Below are 18117 nucleotides of genomic sequence, written 5' to 3' on the forward strand. Positions count from 1 at the left end.
AAGAGTACTTGATGATTATTCATCTATAATCTTGGATATCTCTCACATACTACACAGTGAAATGAAATTTCCTTTTCTCCTTTTTGTTAAAAAAGTAACCAGCAAAAAAAAAAAAAAAAAGTAACCAGCATTTTGTAGGCCTGTTTGTAGTGATTCTGACACTACCTGCAATACTCACAAAGTGCTTAACGACTAGCTTTTTCTTCAACATGTACTCCAACAACAAATGACCCCCACGCTTTTTCCCTCTTCTAAATGATGCTCTTAAGTGGACTTGTCCCTGGATAGATTGATTAGATGTCCATGTGGTATTGGCCAGGGATCTAGCGTCTCACCATAAATTAGCAGCAGCCTTCAAGAACGAGGTCATTTCCTGTAGGAATAAGCAATCTTGTTTGGAAAAAGCAGTCTCACATTCTCCATACTGCTTTACAACCAAATGCAAACTAAGCCTCTTATTTAAAGAAACATTCGACTAAGTGTCAGGTGATGATGCTTTTTCCACATTTTGCAGCCAGAACCACTTTGAAATATCACCAAAATGTTCTCATATTAAGGTCTGTCAGGACAGTAAGTTCCAGAAATCTTAAGAAAACAGTCACTACTTGTGAATTGTTATATTCTGTTGTGCTTGCTGGAATTCTAATAAGCCCTTTCCAAATCTAGGCACTGCTTTGAACCAACTTAAAATTAAGCCCTTTGCATTTGTTAATTCCAACTGGGGGAATCGATGCTCTTTGGTCATTTAAGGCTCTGAAAGATTTCTATGACAATGATCCATTGTTGTTTTTTTTTTAAAAAATTTTGTTTTAATCTTAAAATCTTAGACATTTAAATTTCGAGCATTTCTGGAGAATGGAAGATGTTAGGATATAGTCTGGGTGTCCGTTTATAGACCATATTTATCTTACCATAACCTATAAAGGGAGTCCTAAAATTCTTACAGAGGAATTGGTTGAATATTAGGTGTCGAGAAGAAAATAGAGTGCTATCAATATGCCTGGCTGCTTAAATGAGTCAACATGACCGTTGAACATACTTCCATTTGAGAGCTGTGCTTCAAAAAACAAGAGCCTAAGCGTAGATAAGTAGGTTCTCTCCAATCCCCGCTTTCTTCTCCACCCTCTGCCCCAGGGCTTCCTGAGATGTAGCCAGTTGATTCCAGACTAAAAGCCAATACAGAGAGATTATTCATCTACCACATTAACACGCTAGCCAGATAATTACCCAAGACTTTAGCCTGGGAAAACACTGGTTCTCACCCTGACTGGGTTAGGCTTATGGGCACAATCCCATCTGCTGCTCTAGGCTGACTCAGGGAGAAGCAAGGGAGTCAATGATGCTGGACCTGCCAGAGGCGGGCTCTCTCCTTCAAGCTGCTGAAGTTCTTAGTAACATTTCTGAGCTGCGCTTTAGTCTACTCCAACTTCCTGGCCTTTCCCCCACCAGTGAGGGGAGAAGGGGGAGGAGAACCATTTTCTCCCTCTCCTCTCTTGCTCTTGTCAAGTTCAGGGCAGCGGAGAGCATCATGAGATCAAAAGAGGACACTGCTGGGTGGCCCCTTAGCAGGGCTCAACTTCCTGGCCCGCTGTGAGAGTATTTTTTGGGCACAGAGCCAAGTGTCTCTAATATACCAGGGGTGGCCTGATCTTAAGGCCCCGCAGGTTCTGGGTGATGGATTTTTTTGTTAACGCATCATGTGGTTTTTCAAAAGACCTCCTCTGCTTGTCTCAGCCTGCCAGAACCCTCTCTCCTTTCCATGCACCCTGAGCAGTCTGCATTCCCTTGGACAGAACCCCCTGCCCCTTTGGGCCTGCAGATCTATGTCCTGAGGACACCAGTTCACCCTGCTGTAGCCATAGCCCTTAGACCACTCCCATCCTGAGGCTTCCCTTCATTATTCTAGAAGGACAAAAGACATTGCATACACTTTTCAAGTGTGGTTTAGAATAGAATAATTTGACTATTTTCTAATAAATGTGAAAAATCTCTCTTAGGGAAAGTCTTTATTACTTATTCTATGGACACGGCCATGGAGGTGGTGAAATTTGTGAACTTTTTGTTGGTAAATGGCTTCCAAACTGCAGTAAGTATTTTATCCAAAGAGAAGACTGAACTGTTAAAGTGAGTATAATGAAAAGAAAAACAAGAAAAATTATAAAGAGCTGTTGATGTTTTAAGCTATGTTATTTGATTTACGTGATTATGAACTAAATGCTTATGGATTCAGGTAATTATTTTCTAGAGTTTAAACTCTCCAAAGTCTCCAGCATGTTTTTCCTGCATGCCTTTTGAGCGACCCCGAGTGCCTCCGTACAGCCAGAACGGCATAAACGCTGAGCACGTATGCAGCTGGTGCCCGGCCTGAGGAAAACGCCGGGCTCTCACTGCACTTGGCATCTTTGCCCATCCTCACCAATCATGCCTGCTTTGGTTATGCTTCCTGTGGTACAGGAGGCTGCAGGCTTCACCAGGTCACCTACTCATCTTACAAGGTCCTTTCGTTCTGCACTGGGTCGTGAGGTCTGCAGTGGAGGCCCCTGCAGCCTGGGGGCCCCACTGTGCGAAGCTGCTGGTCCATCCGCACTTTGCTGCAGCAGCAATGCTTCTGGACAGGGAGGTACCTGGCCAGGTTCTCGGCTGGTCTAGGCTAGTTCAGGAAGGTAGACGCCCCAGCCCTGCTGTTCACTGTGATCTTAGCCTAAGAAATCTCAGGAAGCACATGCTCTTCAAGTCCCCTGCAGTGCTTTGAAAAAGCTCAGCTTAAACCCATGTAAGTTTTCCTTAGGATAAATAGAGAACCACAGGAGGCTACTCGGAGGACTGGCTTTCCTCAAACGCTGAGATCGCTTCTCTTCCTTCCCAGAGACCTCCTCTGGGTATTTAGAGATGGTCAATTCTAAAGAGTGGTGAAAGATTAAGGGAAATATCTACAAATAGGAATGTTGAAGGATAAAGGATAAATGTTGACATTTAGTAGCTAAATGTCAATTTTAAAGATTATTTAGCATTTCTGACACGAGTTTTATTCAAATTTTTTCTTCAGTCTATAATTATTTTTAAATGGAAGTACATGAAAATTGTTAGAAGTATATACTTTATACACTCCAACTTCATGACTATATAAATACACGACTGTATAGAGACCAACATTTCAGTTTCTCATTTCTGGGATAAGAAACACTGTGACAACCATGATATAAAATCAAATTACAAGACATAAGGTCAACATTTCAGAAAAGATCTTACTTTGGGTCCTTTCCAAATAAACATAGTGATTGTCTCTGGAGAAGAGGACAGGTTTTTGTGACCTTAACAATCAGGGGCTGCTTAGGCCAAGTTTAAAATTGTCCTTGATCCTCATCACTCTGAAGCCTGTGGTAGAATCCCATAACCCCATCCTGGACAGCTAAGTTACTATATTGATACATCAAGGTCCCCTTAGTGGAGAAAAATAAACTTAATGGGTAATTTAATAAAGGGACAATTTTCAAAGTTGTAGGTGAGTTTTAGGGAATCCACAGGGAATAAATAGTTCAATATCCCAGGACTAGCAAAAGCAGGAGGTCTAAAGAGGCAAGGGAACAGCAACACCTGCAACCTAAAGGGGGTGCTATATTGGCTTGCCAGGGCTGCCACAGAATACCACAGGTGGGGGAGCTTAAACAACAGACGTTTATTTCCCCACAGTTGTGGAGGCTAGTAATGTAAGATCAAGGTGTCAGCAGGGTTGCTTTCATTCTGAGGTGTTTTCCTTGGCTTGTAGATGGCCATCTTCTCCCTGTGTCTTCACCTGGTCTTTCCTCTGGTCTTTCTTTATAATCTCCTCTTATAAGGACACCAGTCATATTGGATCAGGGCCCACCCATAAGACCCCGTTTTACTTTAATCACCTTTTCAAAGGCCCTATCTCCAAATACAGTCACAGTCTGAGGCACTGGGGGTTAAGACATATGTTGAGACATATGAATTTGGAGGGACGCGATTCAGTTCATAATAGTGGCTGGGTGGAAAAGTTGGCCTGACAGGAGCTGTGGATTTTAGTAGAGTTCTGGAGAGACTAATGGAAGATCTCCAGCACATTGTGCCGCCCAGAATGTCCACCTCCATAGCGAGGAAGGATTTAGGTGCTGGGGTAATAATAAGAATGACCATTTATTGAGTACTTACTTCATGTCTGGCATTTTGATATGCCTTTTCCACACTAACTCATTTTAATCCTCACAACCACCCTAGGAAGCAGGTTTATTAACCACATATTACAAATGAAAATATTAAGACTTAGAGAGTTTCGGGAATGTTTCCCAAGTCATGCAAGTGGGAAGGGCAGGAGCCAAGAGGAAAGCCAAGCTGCCTGTCTCTTCCCAGCCCTGACATCACATTGCTTCTCTCTCGTAGAACAGAAATGGATAATTGGTACAACCTCGGAGAGCTGCAGAAGCTCTCTCAAGATTACCTAGTGTAGTCACTGGCCATTGGACATTTTAAAGCAGGAATCGTCCAAACCAAAAGGAAAGCCATTCCATTTTTGATGTTCCATCAGTTAAAAAGAAGGACATTCTGAACTCATATTTGTACTATATGTATCTGAGTTTGGTGTACACAAGGCAGGATCTTGTTCCATAGGAAGCTTAGAACCACGTTGAAGAGATAAGGCAGACATCAATAAGACATTCAGTAAATGAAAGAATGCTGTAATAATGTGTTCATCGTCTAGCACCACCAGTGGTCACAAAGGGGTAGAGTTCATTAAGGTGAGGAGAAGGAAGTCAGTGCGTGAGGAGGATTCACAGAGCAGGGGGGCTTGCACTGTGCTTTAGGGTGCAGGGGACACCAGTGTGGGGAGTAAAGTAGACAGGACACGCGTGGAAAAGAGAGGTAAGCCTGGATCATGGGTGGCACAGAAGCTTGCTGCATGGCTGGGACTTGACTTGATGGGCCCTAAATGGCGGCATAACATGTAGGAGCATTGATCTGGGAGCAGTGTGGCTGAATCAAATAACCCCTCTTCGAGGACACTCTCCTTGTATCGCCCATTTCCGTATATAACCCCTCTTCCAATCGTGAGCACCTTGTGCACAAAAACAATGCTCTCTGGCTTCAGAACAAGGCTGAGCCCAAGAAAGGCCTTCTTATTTAGTCTTCTGTAAAACAGAAAATAACTGGTTTTTCTCCCCTTCGAAGGCTTGATATTTAATACCAGTTTTTTCAAGGCCCAGGAGTTCTACTTCTTGACTTTCATCATAAACCTTTTCCCCACCATCTCAGTAATTGTTTTTGTGACTGTTTCTTGGACTTGTTTCAAGTTTCATGCAATCCTTTCTAAATATATAGATCGAAACTGGACATAATACCATAATAATGACCTGGCTAATGCAAGCAAAGTACCATATCGTATCTCAGTACACAATGTTACGCATCCATTAAAATGCTCCAGAATCATGTTTGCCTTCCAAATTACAGACATATATATATATATATATATATATGCGTATGTTGCTGGCTTACATGCACCTGGTGGTCTACTATGTCTCTCAGATTTTTAAAACATAATTACAAATACTAAATACTCAAATGCCTACTAATCTTGAAATAGGAAACATTTTAAGAAAATTGTATCTTGATTTTTACATTTACCGGCTCCTCCTTGCAAAAAGCATTAGTGACTTTTTCAGTCTTAAATATATATAGCTTCTTGTGCTTTCTCTTCCTTTGCATCTAGACAGAGCTTCTCATTAAGAGTCACTTTCCACATCTTTTTCTTGTAGATTGACATATTTGAGGATAGAATCCGAGGCATTGATATCATTAAGTGGATGGAACGCTACCTTAGGGATGTAAGTACATTCCAAAATTCTGAACTTTTTTCTTGTGAGTAAGACAATTTGCTTGGGGAGTTATTTTATCAAAGAAGCACTGGCACACCCACCAAGGGCAAAGCAGACAAAGTCCCAACAAAGCTTCCCTTGTTGGCAGCCGTGCAAAGACTTGGAAAGGAAGGATGGGGTCACCCTCCTGGACATGCACAGGCAGGAAGTAACTGTCGAACCAGACACAGGTGGTTGATAACAATCAGAGCAAACAATTTTTTGACCAGAATAGGAAAGGAGGAAATGAAGGCGGGGAGTGGGGAGGGAGCGGCAGAATTCAATTGAATCTGAGGCCACCCCAAATGTTTTGTGGGATCAGGCTGAAGGGGTTTCCAGGGCAGCCTCACAGGCCGTGCAGCACATTGCCCACAGCCCCCGGCGCCCCCGGCGCCCCCTCACAGCCTTGTGATTTGTTTTCCACTGACAGAATCTATACCGACCACTGGGACACTTTGTGCTTTAACAAGATAGAAATTGATTGCTGCCAGCCTGTCCGTGTCGGCCGCCTCTTTCGGAGGGAGCGGTGGGGGACAGAGTCTCAGCAGGCTGGGGTTTTGAGGCTTTTCCTTTTGTCTGCAGCCTGATGTTTGCTTTGTGCTGAAGGGTCTGCTCCTCGGCAAGCAGGGCAGTCAAGGGTGCAGTAACTGACAGCTTAGATCCTGCTGCCCGAGGGAGGGGGTTTTCATCGTTGTCGTTGCGGAGCCATTTTGCCACAATGCAGAGTCACTTAGTGATTCCGGTTTTCATTAGACGTTTATTAGCGATGGTTGTAGAAATCGGTGGGCAGAACCGTGTCCATCTAGGAGAGCCGGAGCCATTCGCTCTTGATGTTTGAAGGGAGCTGGGGAGGGAGACAGGGGAGGAGGGGAGGCAGGAGTCTGCCTGGGCTGGGGCCGTGCCTTTCGCTTTCTGCGGATGGAGGCCCGGCCCTCCATCCTGCAGTGTATCAGAGAAGGCTCACAGTCCTGCTGGCAGGTTTCCAGCCTGCCTTCACCAAATGGACCACACTTCCATAAACATGCTTTCTCCCTCTCATTAACAGAAGACAGTGATGATAATTGTAGCAATCAGCCCCAAATACAAACAGGATGTGGAAGGTGCTGAGTCGCAGCTGGACGAGGATGAGCATGGCTTACATACTAAGTACATTCATCGAATGGTGAGTGAGGAAACCAGCACCTCGCCGGCCCTGGGCCCTCGGAGTCGGGCACTTTCTTCTGTGAAGGCCTGTCCTTCACCAGAGACCAGCCGGCTGATGGGTGAAGAACCCCCGCAGGAGAGGCGGGTGTTGGTTCTCGCTCCGCCTACCTTCAGGACCTGGGGCAAGTCCCCACACCTCTGGGACTCAGTGTACCTCTCAGTAACAGGGAGATTAACGTGTGATCTCTAAGTTCCAAGATTCTGGAAAGCAGTGCTTCACTGGCTTGGTTGTTTGTCAACAAATGTGAAACCTGGGGGGTGTGGTGGGGTGGCGGGAGACAGGGCCGTGAGGGGAGTGGGCTCCTGCATCTGTGTCCTGTTCTGTCCCCTGCCTTTTCAGAGAGCCAGAGTAGTGCAGCCAGAAGGACACCGCCTGTTGTGTCAAAGAGACTGTTCAAATCTAGCTTCCTCCTGCACAGGCTGTGTGACCACCGGCCAAAGGCTTAAACCTCTTTGTGCCTCCATGTCCCTATTCAGAAAATGGGTCACTAACACCGTGTTGTTGTGAAGATTGGATGAAATAATATCTGTGGAGCACATGGCACAGATCAGATGCTCGGTCAAGGGAAGGGATGTTTCTAGCTCATGATATATGAGCAACACCTGAACTATGGGGGCCTGGTCAAACTCAAACCAGGGGGAGACATTTATAGGAAGTTCGACTTAGCATCTGACAGAACATTCTGACTGAAAGTATCACCAGCTTTGGAACTGGCTGTGTTATGGACAAGCAGCCTCCCTGCTTTTCATGACTGTATAGAGCCTGTGGAGATGGTGCCTGTTTGACTAGGATGCCGGGCTAGACTTGTGACTGTCACACTCTCCTGTAGAGTCCCTTTAGGTGCCCATATGTGCTGGGGGCCCTGGGCCTCCCACCCTACCCAGAGCTGTCTGCATTTCTCAGGCTGGTTTACCAAGGATTCTGAGACTTAAAAAGGCTTGAAACTCACTGGTCTAGAACTTGTAAGCTCCATTTCAGCTCGAGCATTCCACAAGGGGGGAAGGCACCTGGAATGGGCATAAAAGGTCACTGATTAAGACAGGAAGATGGGGCAGGAAGCAGACATGGCCCAGATGGAATAAGTAAGCAGGACCAGGCAGGAGGCAGTCAGGCGGTCAGGGACACGCAGCTTCACCTCAGGGGAGGCGGACTGAAATCCAGGTCTGTCCTGTGGGTCGGGAGTACCGGAAAAAGGCAGGCTGGCTGGGTGGGTGTTCCCCATCTGGGTCTTCAGAGTCTCTGGCTCCTCTTCTACCAAGTGCCGACCACTTACTTGAGCTCAGAACCAACGCAAAGCAAAAGCCGAGGCAAGGTAGGGAGGTCAGAGAGTGAGGCCAAGGAGTCAGGAGATAAGTATCCCTCCTGTTCCATTCTTACCCAGCCTGACAGACCCTGGTGAGGCCCAGGAAAGCCACCCTTTCTGCCCTAAAAGGTCATGGCTGGTTCTGGGTGCTGCTATCCCTCGGCTGTCTGCATGGCCCCGAAGCACTCATGTCTAGGAACTGCCAGTCCTGGAGCCGACAGCGCTTGTGTGTGAAGGGCTCCAAGTCCTGTCAAGCTCTGCTGGTGTGTGGTGACGCCAGGCAGTAATAGGCAGCTGGACCTCAGGGCTTTTCTGACGGTGCCCAACCATGAACCAGATTGTCCCCAAACTTGGTTTCTTGGGGCAACAATGTCTCGGGCCCTTCCTCATCACTGGAGGGGTCGAAGAGGCCAGCTGCAGAAGTGCCTTCCTGCCCACCTGGCTGGCTTCCTGGTCCCCTCCAAGCAGCAGGAAACTCCAGGACAGAGGGAGCGAGGAGGTACCCATGAGTAACTGCATCATAGAGCCAATGGCTCCCAGAAGGCCCATCTCTGGAAACATAAGAGATGATGAAAACGCACCACCACCGGGGTAGCCTAGTGGACAAGCAAAATTGTACAGTATGCAGTGTCCTGGAAGTCAGGGACTAAATCCAGTTCTTCACTTTTAACTTACAGGCCCTACACCCTTCCTCTCACTTGTTTGTGTTCGTGTGGTTGGTGCTTTTAGTTGCACCTCACTCGGGTCATTTTAAAATATGCCTTTGGTGTCGTCTTCTGATTTTTAATGTGAGATGGCACTGAGAAAACACCTCATGGAAGATTTGTGTGTGTTGTGACTGTGTGTGTGTGTGTGTGTGTGTGTGAGTGTAAGAGTGAGTGTTTATGAGGCTGTTTCTATGGTGATTTCAGTCATCACCACTGTCACTTTCTTCTCTGTTCTGTTTTTATTCCCATGCATGGTGAAGACTTCTCAGTTATAAAAATCAGTTGGAAGATGAGATAGTTGGGAACACATAATTCCTCATCTCCTTTGTCATCAGATGATTGAAAGCTTTGTGCTGGTTACAGGATTTGAAAGGCTCTAACTCCTCTCACGTTGAAAATTCTGGTTTTGATAGAGTTCTTGGCAGCTAAATCTTGCAGGGCCACCACAGTGTCAGAGCAAGTTGGAAGTGGTGTGGGAAACCTAAAGCTTGGCAGACGGAGCTTTCCTCATTGACCTCCTAGCCTCGCCTCCCTCGGCCTCCCTCAGCCTCCCTTGTCCTCCTGTGCTCTGGCCTCAACGCATTACTGGCTGGTCCCAACCCCACAAACATTTCTTCACACCTCCAGACATTTGCTCATGCTGTTTCCGCTGCTGAGAATGTTCTTCCCCTCCCCCCATTTTCCCTGTCTGACCAAATTCCTATTTTCTTTTAGTATCCAAATGACAACTCCCTTGTAACTCCTTTAAACCACTGGTGTAGAAAAGGATGGCCCCCACTGGGCTTCCACAGCGATTTGTTCATACCTTTCACACTGCACTGTGGTCGGTAGTTTTCCTTCCTGCCTGCTCATTAAACCGCTGGCTTTGTGAGGATAGGAATTATATCCATGGTGTCTGGTAAACTGGTTCTCAAAAAAAAAAAAAAAAAGATCCTGATTTGTAGCATTTGCCCATTTCCATGGTACAAATACTCTCACATGGCCGATTTCAACCTACCAATGTGAAGTCACTGAACACAGAATTGGGAAGAGATGCACATGAGTGGCTTCTGTGAACTGCTATGAGGCAACTCAGCACACCCTGTAAAGTATCCTAGTCCTTGAAACCCTAAGTCCAGCACAGAGCATGACTTTTTTTTTTTAATCTCAAATAGATCTTTGATTTTTTACACATTTTAAAAATATTTGACAAGTGGTTTTCAATAACAGTAACAATAGTTCCTTTATTTTCCTAGATTTTCTCGTTCTCTTAGGTGTTTTATTTTCTTACGTATTTTATTTGGAGAAGGGGTCCTTACCAGACTGTCAAAGGGACCCATGGCATGAGAAGATAAAGTGAGTGTCTTTAGAAGACTGGGGAGAGACAGAAGCTATTGTTAAAGATATGCACAAGATGGAGAGCCCAGTGTGAGCACGACCCGGGCACTGGGGTGCGGGGCCTGCCTTCACAGCATGGGGGAGAAGGTGGTGGTGCCAGCCGGGCCCCCTGACCACAGAGCATGACTTTCAATAGGCCTTCGATACATGACCAATGAATGAGCAGATGGCATACATGTGTGATGGAGAGTTTAAAGTTATGAGTGTGTGGCACTGAAGGAAATCAGAATAAAAATCCCGTGCGGGCTTGCATGATCGTGAGTACCATTGATTCATCCTCATTCCTGAAATTAATCCTTCAAGTGTGTTCTCTTTCCAGATGCAGATTGAGTTCATAAAACAAGGAAGTATGAACTTCAGATTCATCCCTGTGCTCTTCCCAAATGCTAAGAAGGTAAACAAACAAACGGTTTGTTTGTTATCTGGGATTTTAAATGGAAAAGCTTGTCAGCCCTTTATCCATCCTTCGAGATAGCAGTGTTGCCAGAAAGATTAACAGGTTGTAGCACTCAGTTGAGCAGCGTGAATCAGGAAGGTTTCAGAGCTTTACCTGATAGACCATCCTAATTGTTCAAGCAGCCGTCACACACAGAGAAGTAGTTTGTGTTGTAACTCATGAGACGAAAAGAGACTGTTCATCTGATACTTCTTATCTCTTGCACATAAAAGTCGAGATGTGTGCATTTTTTGCAGGCTGTTCCACGGAAATGTTTGGTTACACATAGTTCAGCTCTCAAAGCTGTAGAATATGGGAATTAAACCTATACAGTTACCGAAGGGAACTTTGCTGTGGGTCATATGAGGGTTTTTTCACTGGAAGGGCAGGCCAGCAGATTTGGAGAACGGGGGCAAAAACATCTGAGGTCCCACGCCAGGCTTGGAGAAGCGAAGGCAGCAGTGTAGTAAACATCTTGGGAGCCACACCACGGCACCCTGTGCTCAGGCCCAGCCCCACCCTGGAGGATCCCTAGATGTCAGGACTGCACTGAGACTTCTGCCCTGGGTGAGGGAGGGTTCCATTTATGGGAACGGGACCCCTGGGGTTGCGCAGTTCACAGCCTGCCAACAGTGTGCTTTCCATCCCTCGCCCAGGCTCTGACTGCTCTCACTGCAACATGTCCTTCCTGGTCTCCCTGTGTCCGCTTTGACCCTGTACAAGCCATCCCCTGTGCTGCCATCAAAGAAGAACATCCGAAATGTAGATCTGATCTGTCTCTGTCCAGCTTAGAAATTTTGTGGTGGTTTCCTACTGACTACAAGATCACATCGGTCTTCCTTAGTATGGCGTGCTTGGCCCGTCAGAAGAGGGCTGTGCTGCCTGCCTGGCCTTCCCTCTCGCCACCGTGCGCACAGATGACACTACGCCCTGGGCACGGTGGCCTGTTTCAGCTTGCCCTCACACACGCCCCACTCTTTCATGTTTCTGTGCCTTTGTACTTGTGCTCCCACTGCTCTGCCGTGCCCTTCCTTGGTTGTGTGTCCGGCGAACTCTTGCTTATCCCCATAGCACCCAATCCCTCTAGCCTCTCCTCCCCCGTGCCGATGTACTGAATAGTCCCTCTCTTGAGAGCTCTTAATTATAGTACCTGGAGTCAGTGGTGCGTGGCTGGGGCTGTCGGGAGTAATTGTTTAGAATTACTGGAGCGTTATGGTGATAGAAAAAAGCAGACCAGCTTTTAGTTGGTTTTGTTAATGTTTTTTAAACTTCCTCAAACAGTCCCCTTGTTTACCCGCTCTCAGGGCAGACTGCAACCCCCCTGCTGCCCCGGCCACTTGGCATGTTATGGCCTAGAAAATAGTTACATTTTGACTCCATCATAAGACTGTGAACTCCTCAAGGCAGTAATTGTGTCTTTTTCATTTGGGCATCATCAATACCCAGCATGGTGCCTGACCTACAGCAGGTGCTCCTGTCTAAGCTCATCCTGCAATCCCCAAAGGAGTCCTATCTACTCAGTGAAAAATCTCTGAGGCCCTATCTGATACAGCCCCCTCTACTTCCAAAACCCCTCCCCTACTCTCTTTCATTCATTCTTCTCTGGCCGCACTGGCAAACATGCTTCCACCACAGGGCCTTTGCACTGGCTCTCCTAGCTGCCTGGACCCAGACATCCACAAAGCTTGCTCACTACTCTGTCACGTCTTTGCTTGTTTTCTCAGTAAGACCTCTCCCTCACACCCTATTTAAAACTGCAAATCTTTCATCCCTGCCCAGCACTTGCTACCCCTTTTCTCTGTTTTATTTTTCTCCACAGCCTGCATTACCGTTGAACCCACTATATATTTTACTTATTCATTGTCTTTCTTTCCCCAACAGAATGTCCACTCCCCAAGGGCACTCTGAAACTGCACCCTCACGATCCCTGGCTTACAGGTTCTGCTTTTGCCTGATAACTGCGATCTGGTGGGCTTCTTCTGTGAGCCAGCCCTGTCGCTGGAGTGAAAGGATAATGAATTAGATTAAGCCCAAAGACTTGGCACCCTTCTGCGGAAGCCACAGAGGAGTTCACACCACTCTGCATGACTTCCGTCCTACCCCTTTTATGGGATCATGGTGAAAAGCACACTGAGATGCAAAGGGCAGGTAGCCTGGGAGACTGAAGGAAGATGCTGGACACATGTGCTTTCCATAACAAGCTACACAGCTTGCACCCAGAGCCATTTCACACTCGAACCCCTTCCGAAAGCAAAACAGTACAACTCCCAGAAGAATTGAGTAGGAGACGCCCATGAAGGAAAAATTGGGAACTGAATCTGGGATCTAGAGTCCAGGTTTTTCTCTAATGGCTTTTGCTTCTGTCACTCTCTCTCCCCTAGGAGCATGTGCCCACCTGGCTTCAGAACACTCACGTCTACAGCTGGCCGAAGAATAAAAAAAATATCCTTCTGCGGCTGCTCAGAGAGGAAGAGTATGTGGCTCCCCCGCGAGGGCCTCTGCCCACACTTCAGGTGGTTCCCTTGTGACTCCCTCCATCCCCAGATCTGGGGGCCATGCCACGTTTGGGCCCCTGTTCTGACGAGCACTCTTCTGGCTGAGGCTGTGTGGCAGCGTTCAGGGCTGTTGTTTTCAGTCCCTTCCTGAGGGGCCCTCCCACCCCAGAAAACCTGTTCTGCAGAGTCCTCTTCCTCCCGGCCACCCCAGACCTCAAAGGACCTTGTCTTTGAAACAGAGGCCACGGATGCTCTGCATTCCCTTCTTCTTAAGGCCACTGCAGGTTCCTTCTAAGAGTGTGACGTGTCCAGAACGGGCTCTCAGCACTTAGCAAGTAGACAGTACAAGTGACATTGCAATACATGTCAACGACCACACTCTCCCATCACTTTGGGCTACTTTTCTGAGTTAGCCAGTTGCTGTGTGTCTTTAGACCACACTGATTCATGTACAAATAATAAAATATTTACTCTTTTGTAAAATTGTGTTTCACTTATCTCAAAGGACATAGATATATATTAATTTATCTAGGCAGGTGCTTCCAGGGACATCAATAAAGCTGCTTAAATAGAATATTAGACAAATGTAACAGACTACTTTGTATTAAAGGATTAAGGCCAGAGAGTTAAACAATCCCTTTTAACTTAATCTTGAAAGCTTTATTCCTGCAGTAGAATTTTTTGAACAAAACAACTTTGTACCATACACAGCCATGATTCTAAATAAAATCATAGTTCTTAGGAAGATGAGTACTTATCAACTATAAATAAGAAACCTTGCTGATGAATTGCAAAGAACACTAGTTTTCTTTACATTGTAACCTAGATGTCTACTGGGTACAGTGAATGTCTTTGTTTATTTTTGTTTTTTTGTTTTTTTGCGATACGAGGGCCTCTCACTGTTGTGGCCTCTCCCGTTGCGGAGCACAGGCTCCAGACGCGCAGGCTCAGCGGCCATGGCTCACGGGCCCAGCCGCTCCGCGGCATGTGGGATCTTCCCAGGCCGGGGCACGAACCCGCATCCCCTGCATCGGCAGGCAGACTCTCAACCACTGTGCCACCAGGGAAGCCCAATGTCTTTGTTTTTAAAACTAGGAAGAGAAAAGAAAAGCTAGTATACCCGAAGTCCTCATTTGTAAGACTTTATGACGAGTACCTTTAGAGTCATAGCATTTGGGACCTGGTAAAACTGACGTGCTTGTTTAGTTAACTCAAAGTGCCTGGAAAACACCCCAGACACAAACATCAAGGCTTCCTCCTCTCTTTTTATTGTCTTTTTTGGAGGTGACACCATCATTAAAGATTCTACACAGAGTTGTACAAAAGTGGCATCAGCAATGATTACTCTGAAATGTTTCTAGTTTGTGGAGGTTTAATAATGTGATGTTATTACGCCTTCCTCACTTCGGAGGCCTGTTCTGAGCCCTCAGCCACTATTCCTCCCCGAGGTGAATGATGAAGGAAGTTACCCTGGTCCTCATGCATTCATCTGCAGGTTTGCAGGGGATGGAAGTGGCCTAGGGCTGACTCAGTAATAATAACCTCTTAGCCTCAAAGCTTTATTCAGACCTAAACTGATGTTAGGGGTGACGTGTGCAGAGTGCAAGGCTAGAGTCTTATCTGATATTTAGTGACTAACTGAAAACTTACAACGTGATTTTTAATTTCAGTGACTGGTTTCAGAATATCTGCCTGGTTAGTTCAATTTCTGTATTATTCAAAGGCATCTCAGTTCATGGCTACAATCAAAGTATTAGACTAGCTCTTTCTCAGCGCAGTGCCCCCCAGAATTGTTGTTGATACCGTTTTTCTTTGCTTCCTATTAAACAAATCACCTGTTTAAAGACTGAGCTCTTCTCGGAGCCATGTCTGCGAGGGAGGCAGGCCCTCCGTTTCGAACATTCCAGACCCTGTTTCATGATGTTTTGCCAGGAGCCTTCTTAACCTCAGTCACTTCATCAGCCACTTTGCCAAATGCCCCATTGTCACCATCACCTTTGCCAAATGAATTGCAAAGTCCTGTGACCACTGGGAAATGATCCAGAAAGAGTCTCTCAAAACACACGATCTTTCTGTTTCTTCTTAATGAACCAAGAAGAATCAGTGAGACCCACCTCCTAGTGGCAAATGAGAGAGAAGGAAAGTTAGAGTATGGGAAAATGTCACAAAGAAGAAATGCCTCTCCCCCTGAAGAATTATGCAATATTTTTCAAGGTATATCGTTCTATAAGGGCCCATGAACCAAATAAACCACCACCAAAACGAGAAAGGATGAATGAAATCACCAATGAAAATTTAATTCTCATATCATTTATTTCTGCCAGGGAATCTTCAGTCTGGAAAGGACCCTAGAAATCATGCACCTCTGCAGTTTTGTTTCAGGCATGAGAAAAGTGAGGTGCAGAGCACCCGTGGCTCTGCTAAGCTCACCCTTGGGCTAGAACACCCTGGCTTCCAGTCTACAGACATTTATTCGGTGAACCTAGAAAACTTTCTGGGTTTTGATGGTAGATTTATTCAACAAATGACCCAGTGTCTCCTGGAGGTATACTGGGCCTCATGAACATAGGAGAAGGCTGAGGGAAGATGCACCTCTGTCCTCTGGTGGCTGGAGGATTAAACGATCATGTTGCAACTTGTTCTGTGGGAGATTCTTTGGGGGGTTAATTATTGCTGTACGGAGGGTGACTTTTCTTGAAGTAGTTTGGCATGTTTATTTTATCCTGCTATTCTATGAAACCAAGGCACAATTGAAAAGATCTTGACACCTTCCAGAAGCTTACAGACAAAACCCGCCAGTAGATCGATTTCTTTTCGTTGTATCTGGCCAATCTCCAAAACAACAACCATGAAAAGGCTTTTATTTTTCAATACTGTAATAGTCATCTTTCCCTCTCCTTTTCTGTTTTTTCTCCCTCCTGCTCCTAATTCTACACGAGTGGTACTCGTTGGAGTAATACTTAGCTGTTTGGAACCCCTGCATTACCCTTCATGAGAAATGTGTGGGTCTGGCTAACTCTCCTTTGGGTGGAGGGAGGCTGCAAGAAGGGAGACACATCAACAACACAGAGGAGCCTCGCTCATTCAATACAGCTGGCACTGGGGAGGCCTGGTGCCCAGGCAGGACAGCATGTTCCTAACTTAATACTGATTTGTTCCATTTTCTATTGCAAAAGGCTTTCAGATAGAATCACTGGTGGGAGGCTTTCGCAGACCCTGGGCAGTCACGTGCTGCCCACCCACCCATGTGAGCTACAGCCCCTCCATCTGTGATGGTGCATTTGCTCCCAAATCTTTAGCCTCAAGCCAAGCAGGTGGGACCTGTAAGAGGAACACTGTAGTGTAGTTCTCTATTTAACTGCCCAAGAAGCTTCTGAGTCTGGGGCTAGGTCATGCTTACTGGGGTGTGTAGGAAGTGATAGTTGAGCCTTTGCTGAACAATGAAAGTCTTGGAGGAGCGAAGTGTACCTGGGCAAAGGTGACCATGTTCTGGACCTGCCTGCTCTTTTCTAGAAACGCTTGTACGGAAAGAGTAATTGCAGCCCCCAGATCTCCCAGGACTCGTAAACTAAGACCAGGAGGGCACACGCTTCTTGTCCCTGGCCTGACCTCCTTTGCTGCCTTCACCAGGAAGGTGCTGACGGTAGATGGGGGGGGGTGGGGGGGCGGCGGCGGGGAGGGAGAGGGAGAGGGAGGGCGAGAGGGAGAGAACTCATGCCTGATGGATCCCATTAGGCTTAGTGTGCAAAGCAAGTTGAGATGAAGTAGCTGCTCTGGTATGCGTCCAAAACTGCTGTTCTATTTTTAGTCTCTCCAGCGTGCTTCTTAGCCCCGCATTGTGCGCCTGGGCACCTGGATCGGCAGCGAAACATGGAGCTGAGCCACTCATTTGTAAAGCTGGAAGGAAGGAGGCCGTTGATGCGGGGCTTGTTTACCGCTGACGGGGAAGGGAGACCTGGAATGTTAATGAGGACGGCTCTCTGAAGCATGCCTTCATGGTTAGCCAGGAGTTCAAAGGAAGAGGCAGGCTCAGTCCTGTGCCGAACAAATGTGAACCGTTGATAGAGGGAAGGAGAAATCAATTATGCTGTCGCAGGCCTCCATGTCATTGTGTTGCAGTTGTTAGGAAAGGTAGGACAAGGACCAGATCTCAAAAGGAAACAAAGCCACATGGCCTTGAAGTATAACGAGTTTGCCGTGGCAACTGATGGAAATGAGCCTCCTGGGCACTGAGCAGGTGTGTTATCTTACAGAATAAATATACTTCTCTCACTCCCAGGTTTTTATAATAAAACCTGTGTTTGGATTACTTTCCCCTCCTCTTTGTTACCCAGAGAAGCTGGCTGTTGCTCAATCCGTCCAAGGCTCTAGTGAGGGAAATGTAATCGGTGTCATCAAAAGGGCTGCTTTCGAGAAGCTGCCGCCCGGCTTGGCTGCCAGCCTCGTAGCTGAGCAGCAGCTGGGCCACAGGTACCTGTCTGGCTTTTGCCACCTTCCAGGCGACGCCCGGCACAGAAATCCACCTGGTCACGCATTCACGGAGGCGTGACAGGGAGGCCCTGCTCTCAAGCTGGCACGGTGGTCAAAAGCTGCATTCTTCCAGGGAGAGGAGAAATGTGAGAAGGTGAGTTAGGGGCCCGACCAATTTTCAGCATCCTGTGTTACCCGGGATAGGGGTCAAGGGTTCCCTGAGTTTAGAGATTAACAGATTCTATCTTCCAATCTGTT

At 46.6% G+C, this 18117-nt stretch overlaps 3 protein-coding genes across 4 annotated transcripts in view; 2 read left to right on the plus strand and 1 right to left on the minus strand.

Moving 5' to 3' along the window:
• TRAF3IP2 (TRAF3 interacting protein 2) overlaps positions 1–13872 on the plus strand; it is a 41127-nt gene extending 27255 nt beyond the window's left edge. For both annotated transcript variants that reach the window (XM_067702336.1, XM_067702337.1), the window contains exons 5-9: positions 1998–2086; positions 5769–5837; positions 6913–7029; positions 10778–10852; positions 13276–13872. In XM_067702336.1, the coding sequence (XP_067558437.1) occupies positions 1998–2086; positions 5769–5837; positions 6913–7029; positions 10778–10852; positions 13276–13422 (497 nt within the window). In that variant the 3' untranslated portion in view covers positions 13423–13872. The remainder of the gene's footprint in view (positions 1–1997; positions 2087–5768; positions 5838–6912; positions 7030–10777; positions 10853–13275) is intronic.
• A 115-nt stretch (positions 13873–13987) lies between these two features.
• The window catches only part of LOC137204883 (uncharacterized), a 62659-nt gene continuing 58529 nt past the window's right edge, over positions 13988–18117 (minus strand). Inside the window, exon 4 of the mRNA XM_067702899.1 lies at positions 13988–15506. Within this exon, the coding sequence (XP_067559000.1) occupies positions 15490–15506 (17 nt within the window). The 3' untranslated portion in view covers positions 13988–15489. The remainder of the gene's footprint in view (positions 15507–18117) is intronic.
• REV3L (REV3 like, DNA directed polymerase zeta catalytic subunit) overlaps positions 17068–18117 on the plus strand; it is a 245390-nt gene continuing 244340 nt past the window's right edge. The window contains exon 1 of the mRNA XM_067702334.1: positions 17068–18013. The gene's annotated coding sequence lies outside the window, so the exon portion shown is untranslated. The remainder of the gene's footprint in view (positions 18014–18117) is intronic.

The sequence above is a fragment of the Pseudorca crassidens genome, chromosome 13, assembly GCF_039906515.1.
Source record: "Pseudorca crassidens isolate mPseCra1 chromosome 13, mPseCra1.hap1, whole genome shotgun sequence".
In the NCBI taxonomy this organism is placed as follows: domain Eukaryota; kingdom Metazoa; phylum Chordata; class Mammalia; order Artiodactyla; family Delphinidae; genus Pseudorca; species Pseudorca crassidens.